A 12,076-nucleotide genomic window follows, 5' to 3' on the forward strand; every position below is an offset into this window, starting at 1 on the left:
TAATGGGAAGAAGACTTATTTAGTTTATTTAATCTATTTTTGTTCCCTGGCAAAATTGGATTTGCTGAAATTGTATTTTGCCAAATCTTGCCTTGAGACCTGATAGGAAGTATTAAACGCTTAGTTAAATCAATACAAGTTGGTAATAAGAGCGAGTAATGTTGGTTGAACCGATGAATGAAGGTTGAAAGCAATTTAAATTATGACTTTGTATAAATACTAGATATTAACAGAACATCTACTGCGCGAAATGGGCAGAGTTTACTTGTTTGAGAAGGAGTGGCTTATTCAAAACTAAGATTTATTTAATCTGTTTGTTCCCAGGCAAAATTGGATGTGATGCAATTCCAAATTTCACCACATGATGGTGCCCAATTTTGACTTCATAGGACATATTAAACACTTAGCTTGTTATTATGTTCAAGGTAATCAGATTTGTTTATTATTCTAATGGCCTCTTCAAAACTATTCTGGATTACTACTTTGGATCTATTCTACATTACTTGGCAACAACATACTCTGTAACAGATTAGGCAGTATAATCATATATGTTAACTTGAGAGTGCCCACACTCAATCTACTTATCGTGATGTGTTAAATCAATTACTGTTAGACATTATTTGTCTGATAATCTACCAAACCTTTGAATTGAAGAATTTGTGATTTAATTAATAGCTTGTTCAGGGTAATCAGACTTGTATATAATTCTAATGGCCTTCTTTTGAAAACTATTCTGAATTACAACTTTGGATCTTATATTACTTTGCAACAATCTACTCGGTGACAGATTAGGCAGTATAATCCCATATGTTAACTTCAGTGCCCACACTGTATTTATTTATGGTTATTTGTTAAATCAAGTACTGTTAGACATGAAATAGGAAGTGTTTAACATAAATGTTATGGCTACTCACCATTGTAGCTCGCTCCTGGTCAATGATACGAGCCTCTTCTTGCAGTGGAAAACTTGCAGCCAACAAACACCGTGGAACCTAAAGGAATGAAATTAAACATTAACATTTCGCCTCGACCAATTTTCACACGTACAACGCAACGCGGCTACACTTCTGCTATTACAAACGTAAATCTCCTTAAACACAATGAGTGTTACTTACCGTGTACGCTCTAGACGGTCCAGTTGCAAGCAGAAAATAAAGATATTTCTGTTGATAATCGTCGCTGCTCAGTGGCTCACGGCCATCGCGCCAACAGATTTGAATCGGAGGTTCGGGCAATTACGTCATATCCGCGGCACATGACTGCGACGTAATACCCGCTTATCTGAAACGGCAGTTAAAAGTAGAGTTACATCAAGTTTTCTTGGAACCTAAACGAATGAAAGAAAACTATCATTTGGCCACAACCAACATTCACAGATACAACACAACGTGCGGGGTTGAGGTTAAAGATTGAGTGAAGGGCCCTCGTTTTAAACTACTGTTTTGAAAAGGAGTGGGAACAAGTAAGACGTATTTAATTTATTTAATGGGAAGTAGTAAGACTTATTAAATTTATTTAATCTACTTTTCTTCCCAGGCAAAATTTGATGTGCTGCAATTCCAAATTTCCAAAGTGAATGAAGGAATGAAGTCCTTTAAATTATGATTTGAAGTCCCAATGATTGTCACACACACAACTGGGTGCGGTGAAATTTGTCTCTGCATTTAACCCATCCCCGAAGGGAGCAGTGGGCAGCAGCGGTGCCGCGCCCGGGAATCATTTGGTGATCTAACCCCCCAATTCCAACCCTTAATGCTGAGTGCCAAGCAGGGAGGCAATGGGTCCCATTTTTATAGTCTTTGGTATGACCCGGCCAGGGTTTGAACCCACAACCTTCCAGTCTCAGGGCGGACACTCTACCACTAGGCCACTGAGCTGGTATAAATTTTGTATAAATACTAGGCATTAACACAAAATCGACGGCACAAAATGGGCAGACTTTACTTGTTTGAAAAGGACTGGTTACAAGACAGACTTTTTTAATTTATTTAATGGGAAGAAGACTTATTTAGTTTAATTGATCTATTTTTGTTCCCTGCCAAAATTCGATTTGCTGCAATTCCAAATTTCCAAAGTGAATGAAGGAAAGAAGTCGTTTAAATTATGATTTTGTTTAAATACTAGGCATAGACACAAAATCTACGGCACAAAATGGGCAGACTTTACTTGTTTGAAGAGGACTGGTTACAAGACAGACTTTTCTGATTTATTTAATGGGAAGAGGACTTATTTAGTTTATTTAATCTATTTTTGTTCCCTGGCAAAATTGGATTTGCTGAAATTGTATTTTGCCAAATCTCGATTTGAGACCTGATAGGAAGTATTAAACGCTTAGTTAAATCAATACAAGTTGGTAATAAGAGCGAGTAATGTTGGTTGAACCGATGAATGAAGGTTGAAAGCAATTTAAATTATGACTTTGTATAAATACTAGATATTAACAGAACATCTACTGCGCAAAATGGGCAGAGTTTACTTGTTTGAGAAGGAGTGGCTTATTCAAAACTAAGATTTATGTAATCTGTTTGTTCCCAGGCAAAATTGGATGTGATGCAATTCCAAATTTCACCACATGATGGTGCCCAATTTTGACTTCATAGGACATATTAAACACTTAGCTTGTTATTATGTTCAAGGTAATCAGATTTGTTTATCATTCTAATGGCCTCTTCAAAACTATTCTGGATTACTACTTTGGATCTATTCTACATTACTTGGCAACAACATACTCTGTAACAGATTAGGCAGTATAATCACATATGTTAACTTGAGAGTGCCCACACTCAATCTACTTATCGTGATGTGTTAAATCAATTACTGTTAGACATTATTTGTCTGATAATCTACCAAATCTTTGAATTGAAGAATTTGTGATTTAATTAATAGCTTGTTCAGGGTAATCAGACTTGTATATAATTCTAATGGCCTTCTTTTGAAAACTATTCTGAATTACAACTTTGGATCTTATATTACTTTGCAACAATCTACTCGGTGACAGATTAGGCAGTATAATCACATATGTTAACTTCAGTGCCCACACTGTATTTATTTATGGTTATTTGTTAAATCAAGTACTGTTAGACATGAAATAGGAAGTGTTTAACATAAATGTTATGGCTACTCACCATTGTAGCTCGCTCCTGGTCAATGATATGAGCCTCTTCTTGCAGTGGAAAACTTGCAGCCAACAAACACCGTGGAACCTAAAGGAATGAAATTAAACATTAACATTTCGCCCGGACCAACATTCACACGTACAACGCAACGCGGCTACACTTCTGCTATTACAAACGTAAATCTCCTTAAACACAACGAGTGTTACTTACCGTGTACGCTCTAGGCAAAATTGGATGTGATGCAATTCCAAATCTATCTGAAACGGCAGTTAAAAGTAGAGTTACATCAAGTTTTCTTTTTTAATCAACACAATCATTTACAACCGTTGACCAGAAAGAATCGTCGAAATTCGACGTCCCCCACAAACGCCACGCTCACTCGCTTTTCAGGGCAACAAAAGTACTTCTTTTTAAAAACGATGAGTTGTACTTACCGTGTACGCTCTGGACGGTCCAGTTGCAAGCAGAAAATAAAAATATTTCTCTTGTTAGTCGTATGTTACCATCCGCTGTGTCTTTGTCAACATCGCCGCCATTTTCCTACTTCCTGCTGCGAGCCACGCCCACGGATTTAAATTTGGGCGGAAGCTCTTTCCATTGGCGTCGTTTTCGCGTATAGCAAATCCGATTGGTTGGGAAGGGGGCACGGTTATGCAGCCGAGGGGTCCTGTGATCGGTGGGATGTAAAGTAGGCGTCGACGTCACGTCCGCGTCACGTGACCACGACGTGGCAGACGTCATATAGCAACCGCTGTTTTGTTTAGTAGACTTACAGTTGTTATGCATTGACATAATGGCGCACACACCAAATAGATTTAAATAAATTAAATAATTCTTCTGCCCACTCTCTTTTAAACAAGTTAACTCTCCCCGCGGATTTGAATTCCGGCGAAAGTTACGCCCATCGACGTCACGTATGTCACGTGACCACGACGTGGCAGATGTCATATAGCAACCGCTGTTTTGTTTAGTAGATTTACAGTTGTTATGCATTGGCATAATGGTGTGCACTCAAAATAGATTTAAATAAATTAAATATTTCTTCTGCCTACTCCCTTTTAAACAAGTTAACTCTGCCCACGTCCATTGACGTCTTGTCTGCGTCACGTGACCACGACGTAGCGACGTCATATAGTAACCGCTGTTTTGACCAGTAGACTTAGTTATTATGCGTTGACATAATGGCGCACTGGTTAGCATGGCCACCTCTTAAGCATGATGATGCGGGTTCGACGCCTGATCAATGTTAGCATGGAGTGAGCTGAAGTGCATGGCGCTGAAGATTTGAATCTTTGAAATGCGCTGAGGTCTGACATATCAGGCAGAATGGTTTGCCATCACGTTCAACAAAAAATAGAAACTTTCCCACTCTGATTAAAACGTCCTGTGTTCATCTACGTATTTTCGTTTTGCTGTGCATCTTTTCCCTGCCATTTCGAGAGCCGAATTGACACTCATAGTTTAAAGAAATGTGTTTGCCCATCCTACTTTGTGGAATTTCACCACATGCGCTTTTGACCAAAATACCAAATTGAACTCAAGTGAAGCCAACACGCACAACCCCCCCCCCCCCCCCCCCCACACACACACACACACACAAATGTTGATATGAACATAAAAGAGCCGCATGCGGTTCGGGAGTTGCGGCTTGGCCAAACCTGTACTATACAACTTTATTTGTATAAAATTTTCACAACAGCTGTCACACAAACAAAGCGGGAAAAACCGAAGACGTGCGTGTTCCGCCCACGCTGGATTTATTTGCACCTTTGAAAAGACACCGTATTGCCGCAGATGTGGCAAAGAGTACTTTTGGGCATCTGAGACGGAAGGATGTCCAAAGCATCACGTCACCTGCTCTGGTAGGCATGGTGGTGGGACGTTGAGGTCAACCGCTTTGGGGTTGGCTGAATCTTTGATCGCAGGATGCCACACACTTGAAGACAGAAGCAGAAAAGCAGAGCTAAATGCAAAATGTACTCACCGGTGACTCCAATTTTTTTCGCCCCTGAAGAAACAGCTGGACGGGTGGCCCCGGCTGGCCAGTGGGACTCTTGTTATTCTGACCCTTTTTAGTGCGCGTTTGGGGCAACAACCGTTTTTTGTGGCGCTCTCTTCTGGTTCAAAAGTGCCCTGCATGTGAATTTGCTTTTCCTGCCTTCTGATTGGATGAGCGCCGGTGTGACGCGGTGCCTCTGTCACCGTGGCGGGGGGTATACGTTGGCATCGGAGCGTCTGCCAACGTCTGAGACCGGCTGGCAGTGTATCGGAGGTGTCGAGTGCGGTGCCGCTGGAGCTCACTCACCAGCTGGTGTTAGGGCCACAGAATGAAGGCCAAGGAGAAGAATAGAAAGAGAAACAGAAACTTCTCCTCCAATTGTTTGATTTGTCTCTTCTGAGCTTCGATGAATTCTTTCAGCTCTTTGTTCCTCTAGGACGGACAAATGGAAAGTGGCATTCAAAAGCCAGTAAGCGTGCAAGTAAGTGCCGGGCTGGCTTTGGGCCCTTACCTGTTGCGCGCTGTGCAGCAGATCCATTCTCTCTTGGAGGATGCAAGCGTCGCGCTCCCTCAACTCGCACATCAGGGCTCGCTTCCATTGGTCCACGGCGCTCCTAAGCTCTTCTCTCTGATCCGCCGTCAGCACGTCATTCACGCCAGCGTGGCTGGCTTTTTCGCCGTCCGTGGCGGGGCAGTCCCGCTGCGGTAGCGCCTCGTACAACATGGCCTCCAGCTCCAGGATCCTCTGGGCCGCAATCCTCGTCCATCAGTGGTCCGGCGGGAGATTTGAGGGCGGCTTACCTTATGAGCCTGGTCCATGGAACACTTCCTGAAGTCCAACTCTTCATCCAGGTAGCCCTTCTGCTTGCAGAACATATCCTAGCACAGCTCAAGGTCAGAATTGTTGGGGCACATTGCCGGAGTTCCCCTTGGCTGATGTCGCGTGTCTGTCTACCTTCTCACTTTCAATGTCCAACATCTTCTGTTGAAGTGCTGACTTGGTCACTTTGATGTATTCTAACCACTGAGGAAAGGCTGCTGTCACATAAGCAGAATGCGAGAGCGTGCGTGGACGTGCGCGTTACCTTCTCGGCTAGGGTGAGAAGGGTCCTGGCGTGAATCACGACCACCTGCTCCTCGTTGGTGAGATTCTGCAAGAGCCCAAAGGCACAGCGTCAACAAGCTTCTTTCAGCGCAAAGCCTTCCAAAAGTCACATTTGAGCCGCCGAGTCTCGTGGAGTGCGAACATAAGGAGTTCGACATACACTTACGGCGTTATAGCCCAGGATGTCCAGCTTCTTCATCAGATCACTGATGACGATGTCCGGGGGAAAGGCGCAAGGAGCAATGTAAGGTGTTCTGGGACCTCGGGTTAAGGTTAGGGTTGCGAGGGACGCCTTACCTACGCTCACGCCCTCGGCCTCGCAGTAGATCTGCAAAGGGCTGAGGCCGTCTGGGAAACGGACTTGCAGAAACTTCAAGACGGGGGAGCGCCACTCCCTCTCCTGAAAGGCAGAGGCATGCATCCGTCCGTCCGTCCGTCCGTCCGTCACATCTCTGGCCTCAACACGCTTGTGCGAGTCTTCCCACCTCCAGCTCCAGGATGCGGAACTCAAGCAGTTCGTTTTGGTCTCGGATATCCTGGATGTGCTCTTTCAGACGCGCTTCTTCCGCCTCCATCCGCCTGACCTGAAAAGACAGTCAGACCTCATCTGCGGGGCTTCCCGACAGGTGTGACGCCAAGCGACTCCGCCCAGCGCCTTTCTTTCCGTCACCTTTTCGGCCAACTGCTGATTGCTCTGACGCAGCAGCTGCTTCTCCTCCACCCACTTGACATTCTAGAAGAGACAAACGCGTGGACAGCTTTGGAATGTTGTGTCATTTTCATCCACAAATTCTTTGGTTGACTGGAAAATGACATTTGCTTTTCTCCGCATTTTCCCAGCCACGTTCGGGGGGGGGGGGGGGGGGGGTTGGTCCAGTAATGCCAGACGGATGAGTGACTGAAGAATGTAGCTATTTTGTCTGAGAAAAAGGTGTGCTCATTGATGAGCTTACCTGTCCTTGTTGCTTCAGCGCTGACTCCAGATCTGCTACTCTGCTTTGATAGTGACCCATTTCTACCATCAGCTTTTCTCTGGTCTGAAAGGAGGAGGAGGGAGGCTCCTCCTCCTCCTTTCAGACCAGAGAACACCCGAGGCTGGGTGAGAACGGGGAGGCTGCGACCCGGCCGGGGGTTGCGGGAAGGGGCGCCACCTTGATCTCCTTCTCGGCGTCGTAGTCCCCTTTCGCTGGTCTGGGCTAGCAGAGCGTAGGCTCGTTGCAGCGCTTGATATTCTTGCGTCAGCTGGCGGTAGCGAAGCTCCGCCTCTTCATGCACACACCAATGCAACACAGCACTAGTACCAGAATCAGTCAGACCGGCGACAAAGCACCCGCGACGCAAAGACGAGTCCGATTCCAGGCTGAAGAGGAATGTTTGGTGCCAATACGCTGGCAGAAATGGCGGGCTACCTCTTCGGGTTCCGTGTCGGGGGTTCTGTCGGTGTGAAAAGACAAGGACGATCCGTCCGAGTCCACCAACACGTCTTCGTCGTAGCCGTAAAATGTTTCGATGACCTGCGGGCGCGGAAGCAAACATCTCTCTGAACAAACTGAAGCGACACCTCACGATGAATCGACGAGAGGAACGATAGCGAGAAAAAGGCCATTTCATCTTGCGCAACACCAAGCAGCCGCAAACAAACAGACTCACCTTGCAGGACCTCACGCTTTGTTCCTCCTCAGAGATTCTCGACGTCGGTATCGTAGCAGCAAATCTCTCTCCTGTCGACACAAATAATCCGCCTTTGAGATTCTTTGGATGCAAAGGGAACGAACGGCTCCGGCGCAGAAACAAACGCGACTCACAATGACATTTCTGACATGAGCTCCTGTCTCCAGAGCCTGAAAAACACGTCACCGGCGATGATTGGAGGGACGCTCGTCTTTTCCAAAAGTGACAACTACAGGGTGTGTCAGGGTTTTCCAGATTATCTTTATCGTATCATTGTGTTGCTTTGACTTTGACTGCGACCTGTAATAAATAATATTATTTATCCCTTATTTATCCCTATCGCTTATCCCTTCCTACACAAAGTCGTAAAACACCCCTTGCTATGTTTTGACTAGAGGTCAAGGGCTTCCTCTATTCAATCCACTCTTACACCCACCCTGTTTCTCTTAATTAAAATGCTCGTGCAGGAGCCGAGAGTCAGACTTCATTCGTACAACGGATGGACTCTCCACCTGCAGGTGTCCAAAAGAACTTACTTGTCTCCCGTGTGGTTCTTGCAAAATAAGTTGGAGCGAGCGCAACTCTAACAGGGTGCATTTTGCCACTAGCTGCCTACGGACAATGACGTCGCGCTCGCGGCTCATGGTTGACGGGCTGAGCAGCCGGGCAAGTCCGTCGTTTTCAGCGCACAGCGAGTGGCAAAGGCGCTGACAAAACGGGAGCTTTGAGCTGCTGAAAACGGCAAAACAAGTCTAAAGCGTGTTCAAACGCGTGCGCACAATGCTCCTGCTTGAAAGGTCGGAATTTAAGGGGCCAATTTTTTGGATGGCGGCCGCCGGCCAAGCTTTGGACGGAAAAGGTTTCCTGGCGACAGCGAGCGAGCGCGGCGCTGCCGTACGTGCACCGAGTCGCCTGCCTGAAGACCTTGGACAAGTCGTCGATGATGTGCCGCTGCTCCACAACTTGAAGGAACTCCATTTCACCGTCCTGCTGGCCGCAACCGCGGTCCAGGTCATTGAGCGAACTAGGCCTTCTCTGTGGAACACAAATGCAGTGGACTCTGTTGGCACGCCGCCGTTGTCCGCGTCGACTTACCAAGCTTGCCATCTCCTCGTTCTCCTGGGTGACAAAGCGCACTTTGTTTTCAAGGCGACACAGCACCAGCGAGAGTTCTTCATTCTTCCTGCTCAGGCGTTTGTTTTTGTACAGGAGTGGCAGAAACTGGCTTTCTGTTTCTCTCAGTCGCTTTAGCTGCAAGCATGAAGTGCGGGATGTGAAAGACGCACAACACGCGGGCCAGAACGTATCCATTCCTTTTGCATCGGTTTGAACGGAATCGTGGCTTTGGCTCCCAATAAAAGACATCTACCAGGCAACCGACTCGCCGCGCCGCTCAACTAATAAGCAAGCGCAATGGGTGCCTCGCTGGATGGCGCGCATCAAACGTAGCGCAAACCTTCAAGCGTGCCGTCAATAAATTACCAGTTCATTGCGCTCTTCAGAAAGCAGGGCGTTTCGATCCTCCAGTTTCCTGATGACTGCGCTGAGCTCAGCGATTTTCAGATGAAACCGTCGCGTGTCCCGATCCTCCTGAGACTGAAAACGCCCCGCAACACACACACACAAGCACTCGTTCAAAGTTCAAAACTGTTTTTGTGCTACCTTCCTCCAGCAACGAACTAAGTCATGCGTACTGCAAGTGTGTGATGAGGTGGCTTACGCAATGAAGAGGATTGCTAGTAGCGGCGTTGACCCCACTTCCAGGGTAGTTTAGGCCCGCCCTTTGGGAATCCCTCAGGGCAGCGATCTGCTGCTCGGCAGCCTGAGTCTGCAGCTGAAGGCGGTGGACGTGGCCGGCCCCAGGGCTTCATCCAAAACACTAACCGCTCTGTCTTTCAGCTTGATCTCATCCGTCTGGATGTACAAACGGGGAGCGCTCAGGCAGGCGGGCAAACTCATTTGCCAGAATTGTGACAAAAACAAAGAGAGCAACCGGCCAATTTTTTTCTTGAATCGACTACAACACCTTTGCTGTGACAAAAGCGAAGCGAGCAACCGGACATTTTCTTCTTGTGAAATAGAATAGAATAGAATGCCTTAGGTGTCATTGCACTGCAGGTATACAACGAAATTGGGAACATAGCCACGCACCGCGCATCTGATCAGTCCTACCAGTCGGCGGATCTCCCTCTCGCAGTCTCTCTTGGTTCGGCTCAGCTCCTCCCGATGCTGGTGATGAGCCGATCGGAGCTCGGCCGCTCGGGACTGCCAGGCCTGCTGGGCCGCTGCCAGGGCTTCTTCCGCGCTCCTGGTGGAGGCGACACCGCTCGGTCTCCCGACACCGCCGCGTCTCCTCCACCTCCGCCAGCAAAGCGCCCCCCCTCCTCACCTGAGCAGACATTGCGCCACACCGGGCCGTTGAGACCGCAACGGAGCGCCGCGACGCTTACTGGGGACAAGCTACACAATACGGTAGCGGCCGCATCGAAGCCCGACGTGGCGTGCGGATAGTCAGACACGGATAGAGCGGATCACCTTGTCCATGGAGCCGTCCCTCAGGCTGAGGACCAAGGCATTCAGTCGCTGGATCTCTCCATCTTTGATTTTGATCACTCTCATCAGCTCCATTTCATGCTGCCGCAGTAATGTCTCCCTGGTAATGGCTAACTCTTTCTGCTTCTCCTCATGGAGTTTGCTTTTGAGTTCCGTCATGGCGGCGGTGGCACGGTGGTGCTCCGCCCGCAGGTCCTGACTTCTCTCTCTCTCCAGACAGCTGACCTGACATGACTTAGACTTAGACAAACTTTATTGTCATCTTGTCTGCACATGGTGCATACAAAACGAAATTCCGTTGCATACGTCTTACAACAAAGTAGTGATATTGCAGTTGAATAGAAGTAACATATCCTATGAAAATATATATATATACATATATACTATATATATATATATATATATATATATATAAAAATAAGTATAAAGTGCAGCAGTGATAATTATGCAATAGTGCAAGTAGGCAAAACAGTATTCAAGAGTGTGCAGAGGAATGCTAAACCATGTATTAAACTTCTATTTAAAGGGTTTATACAAGTTCAGTAAAGTTGGTAGTGCGAGATAGTGCAAGATAGAGGTCCGTAGTGTCATAAAGTACAGTTCTGTGAATGTGTGATGCAGAGTTCAGTTTAGAGCTCAACAGTTCTAGTGTTCAACAGTCTGATGACAGCAGGGAAAAAGCTGTTGCAGAACCTGGTGGACCTGCAGCGGATGCTGCAAACCTCTTCCCAGAGGGCAGCAGGGAGAACAGTCCATGGTGGGGGTGTGATGGGTCATTGATGATGTTACGGGCACGGGACATGCAGCGCTGAGATGAAATGTCCTGAATGGAGGGAAGAGGAGCCCCTATGATCCTCTCTGCTGTCCTCACCACTCTCCTCACGTTCTTCCAATCGGAGGCGGTGCAGCCTCCACACCACACAGAGAGACAGCTTGTCAGAATGCTCTCTATGGTGCTCCTGTAGAACGTCCTCATGATGGGTGGGGGCAGGTGGGCTCTCCTCATCCTCCGCAGGAAGTACAAGCGCTTCTGTGCCCTCTTGACCAGTGCCGTAGTGTTCATAGTCCAGGTGAGGTCTTCTGTGATGTGGACCCCCAGGAATTTGGTGCTGCTGACCACCTCCACAGCTGAGCTGTTGATGATCAGTGGAGCGTGGTGAGGCTGTTTTCTCCTGAAGTCGACGATGATCTCCTTCATCTTCTCCTCATTCAGGATCAGGCTGTTTTCTCTGCACCAGCCCACCAGCTGCTCCACCTCCTCTCTGTAGTCCAGGTCGTTGTTGTCTCTGATGAGCCCCACCACCGTTGTGTCGTCTGCTGACTTCACGATGTGATTGGTGGTGAACCGGAGGACGCAGTCGTGTGTCATCAGGGTGAACAGCAGGGGGCTCAGGACGCAGCCCTGAGGGGAGCCTGTGCTGAGGGTGATGACATCAGAGGTGTTCTGTCCGACCCGGACTGACTGAGGTCTGTTGGTGAGGAAGTCTAGCAGCCAGTTGCGAAGGGGGGTGTTGAAGCCCAGGTGTTCCAATTTTCCTACCAGATGCTGTGGGATGATGGTGTTAAACGCTGAGCTGAAGTCCAGGAACAGCATCAGCACATGGGTGTTCTTCTCCTCCAGGTGAGCCAGGC

The 12,076-nt window shown here is 47.4% G+C and overlaps 2 protein-coding genes across 4 annotated transcripts; both read right to left on the reverse strand.

Moving 5' to 3' along the window:
- Positions 1-4,751: 4,751 nt before the first annotated feature.
- Positions 4,752-6,554, reverse strand: LOC148394709 (janus kinase and microtubule-interacting protein 3-like). The gene is made up of 7 exons (XM_088383332.1): positions 6,387-6,554; positions 6,201-6,266; positions 6,071-6,139; positions 5,917-5,994; positions 5,627-5,860; positions 5,422-5,547; positions 4,752-5,052 (listed from the first exon to the last, which is right to left on the reverse strand). The coding sequence occupies exons 1-6, from the start codon at positions 6,417-6,419 to the stop codon at positions 5,431-5,433; spliced, it is 597 nt and encodes a 198-aa protein (XP_088239458.1). The 5' UTR covers positions 6,420-6,554; the 3' UTR covers positions 4,752-5,052; positions 5,422-5,430.
- A 123-nt stretch (positions 6,555-6,677) lies between these two features.
- On the reverse strand, positions 6,678-10,864 carry LOC148394710 (janus kinase and microtubule-interacting protein 3-like). Of its 3 annotated transcripts, none has more exons than XR_015860092.1 (7): positions 10,064-10,864; positions 9,612-9,805; positions 9,374-9,487; positions 8,026-9,142; positions 7,871-7,941; positions 7,174-7,734; positions 6,678-6,953 (listed from the first exon to the last, which is right to left on the reverse strand). XR_015860092.1 is itself a non-coding variant. In XM_088383814.1 (7 exons), the coding sequence occupies exons 5-7, from the start codon at positions 7,240-7,242 to the stop codon at positions 6,679-6,681; spliced, it is 258 nt and encodes an 85-aa protein (XP_088239940.1). In that variant the 5' UTR covers positions 7,243-7,734; positions 7,871-9,142; positions 9,374-9,487; positions 9,612-9,805; positions 10,064-10,864; the 3' UTR covers position 6,678. The 3 variants fall into 3 exon arrangements, 1 of the variants encoding a protein (XP_088239940.1); XR_015860093.1 differs by having other exon boundaries at positions 7,174-7,485; positions 7,630-7,734; positions 7,871-9,142; XM_088383814.1 differs by having other exon boundaries at positions 6,678-6,804; positions 6,891-6,953; positions 7,871-9,142.
- Between the last annotated feature and the right edge of the window lie 1,212 nt (positions 10,865-12,076).

Source organism: Syngnathus floridae, chromosome 8, assembly GCF_059516105.1.
Source record: "Syngnathus floridae isolate MCC-2025c chromosome 8, RoL_Sflo_1.0, whole genome shotgun sequence".
Classification (NCBI taxonomy): domain Eukaryota; kingdom Metazoa; phylum Chordata; class Actinopteri; order Syngnathiformes; family Syngnathidae; genus Syngnathus; species Syngnathus floridae.

What these genes read in the sequence shown, in the direction of transcription:
- LOC148394709 (XM_088383332.1), bottom strand. Translation starts at nt 6,419, where the DNA reads ATGAAGAAGCTGGACATCCTGGGCTATAACGCC. An exon ending in TTCTCACCCTAGCCGAGAAG is followed by an intron (nt 6,140 to 6,200) that starts GTAACGCGCACG and finishes GCCTTTCCTCAG; the next exon opens with TGGTTAGAATACATCAAAGT. An exon ending in CCATGGACCAGGCTCATAAG is followed by an intron (nt 5,861 to 5,916) that starts GTAAGCCGCCCT and finishes ATTGCGGCCCAG; the next exon opens with AGGATCCTGGAGCTGGAGGC.
- LOC148394710 (XM_088383814.1), bottom strand. Translation starts at nt 7,242, where the DNA reads ATGGTAGAAATGGGTCACTATCAAAGCAGAGTAGCAGATCTGGAGTCA. An exon ending in CGCTGAAGCAACAAGGACAG is followed by an intron (nt 6,954 to 7,173) that starts GTAAGCTCATCA and finishes TGTCTCTTCTAG; the next exon opens with AATGTCAAGTGGGTGGAGGA. An exon ending in ATCAGCAGTTGGCCGAAAAG is followed by an intron (nt 6,805 to 6,890) that starts GTGACGGAAAGA and finishes CTGTCTTTTCAG; the next exon opens with GTCAGGCGGATGGAGGCGGA.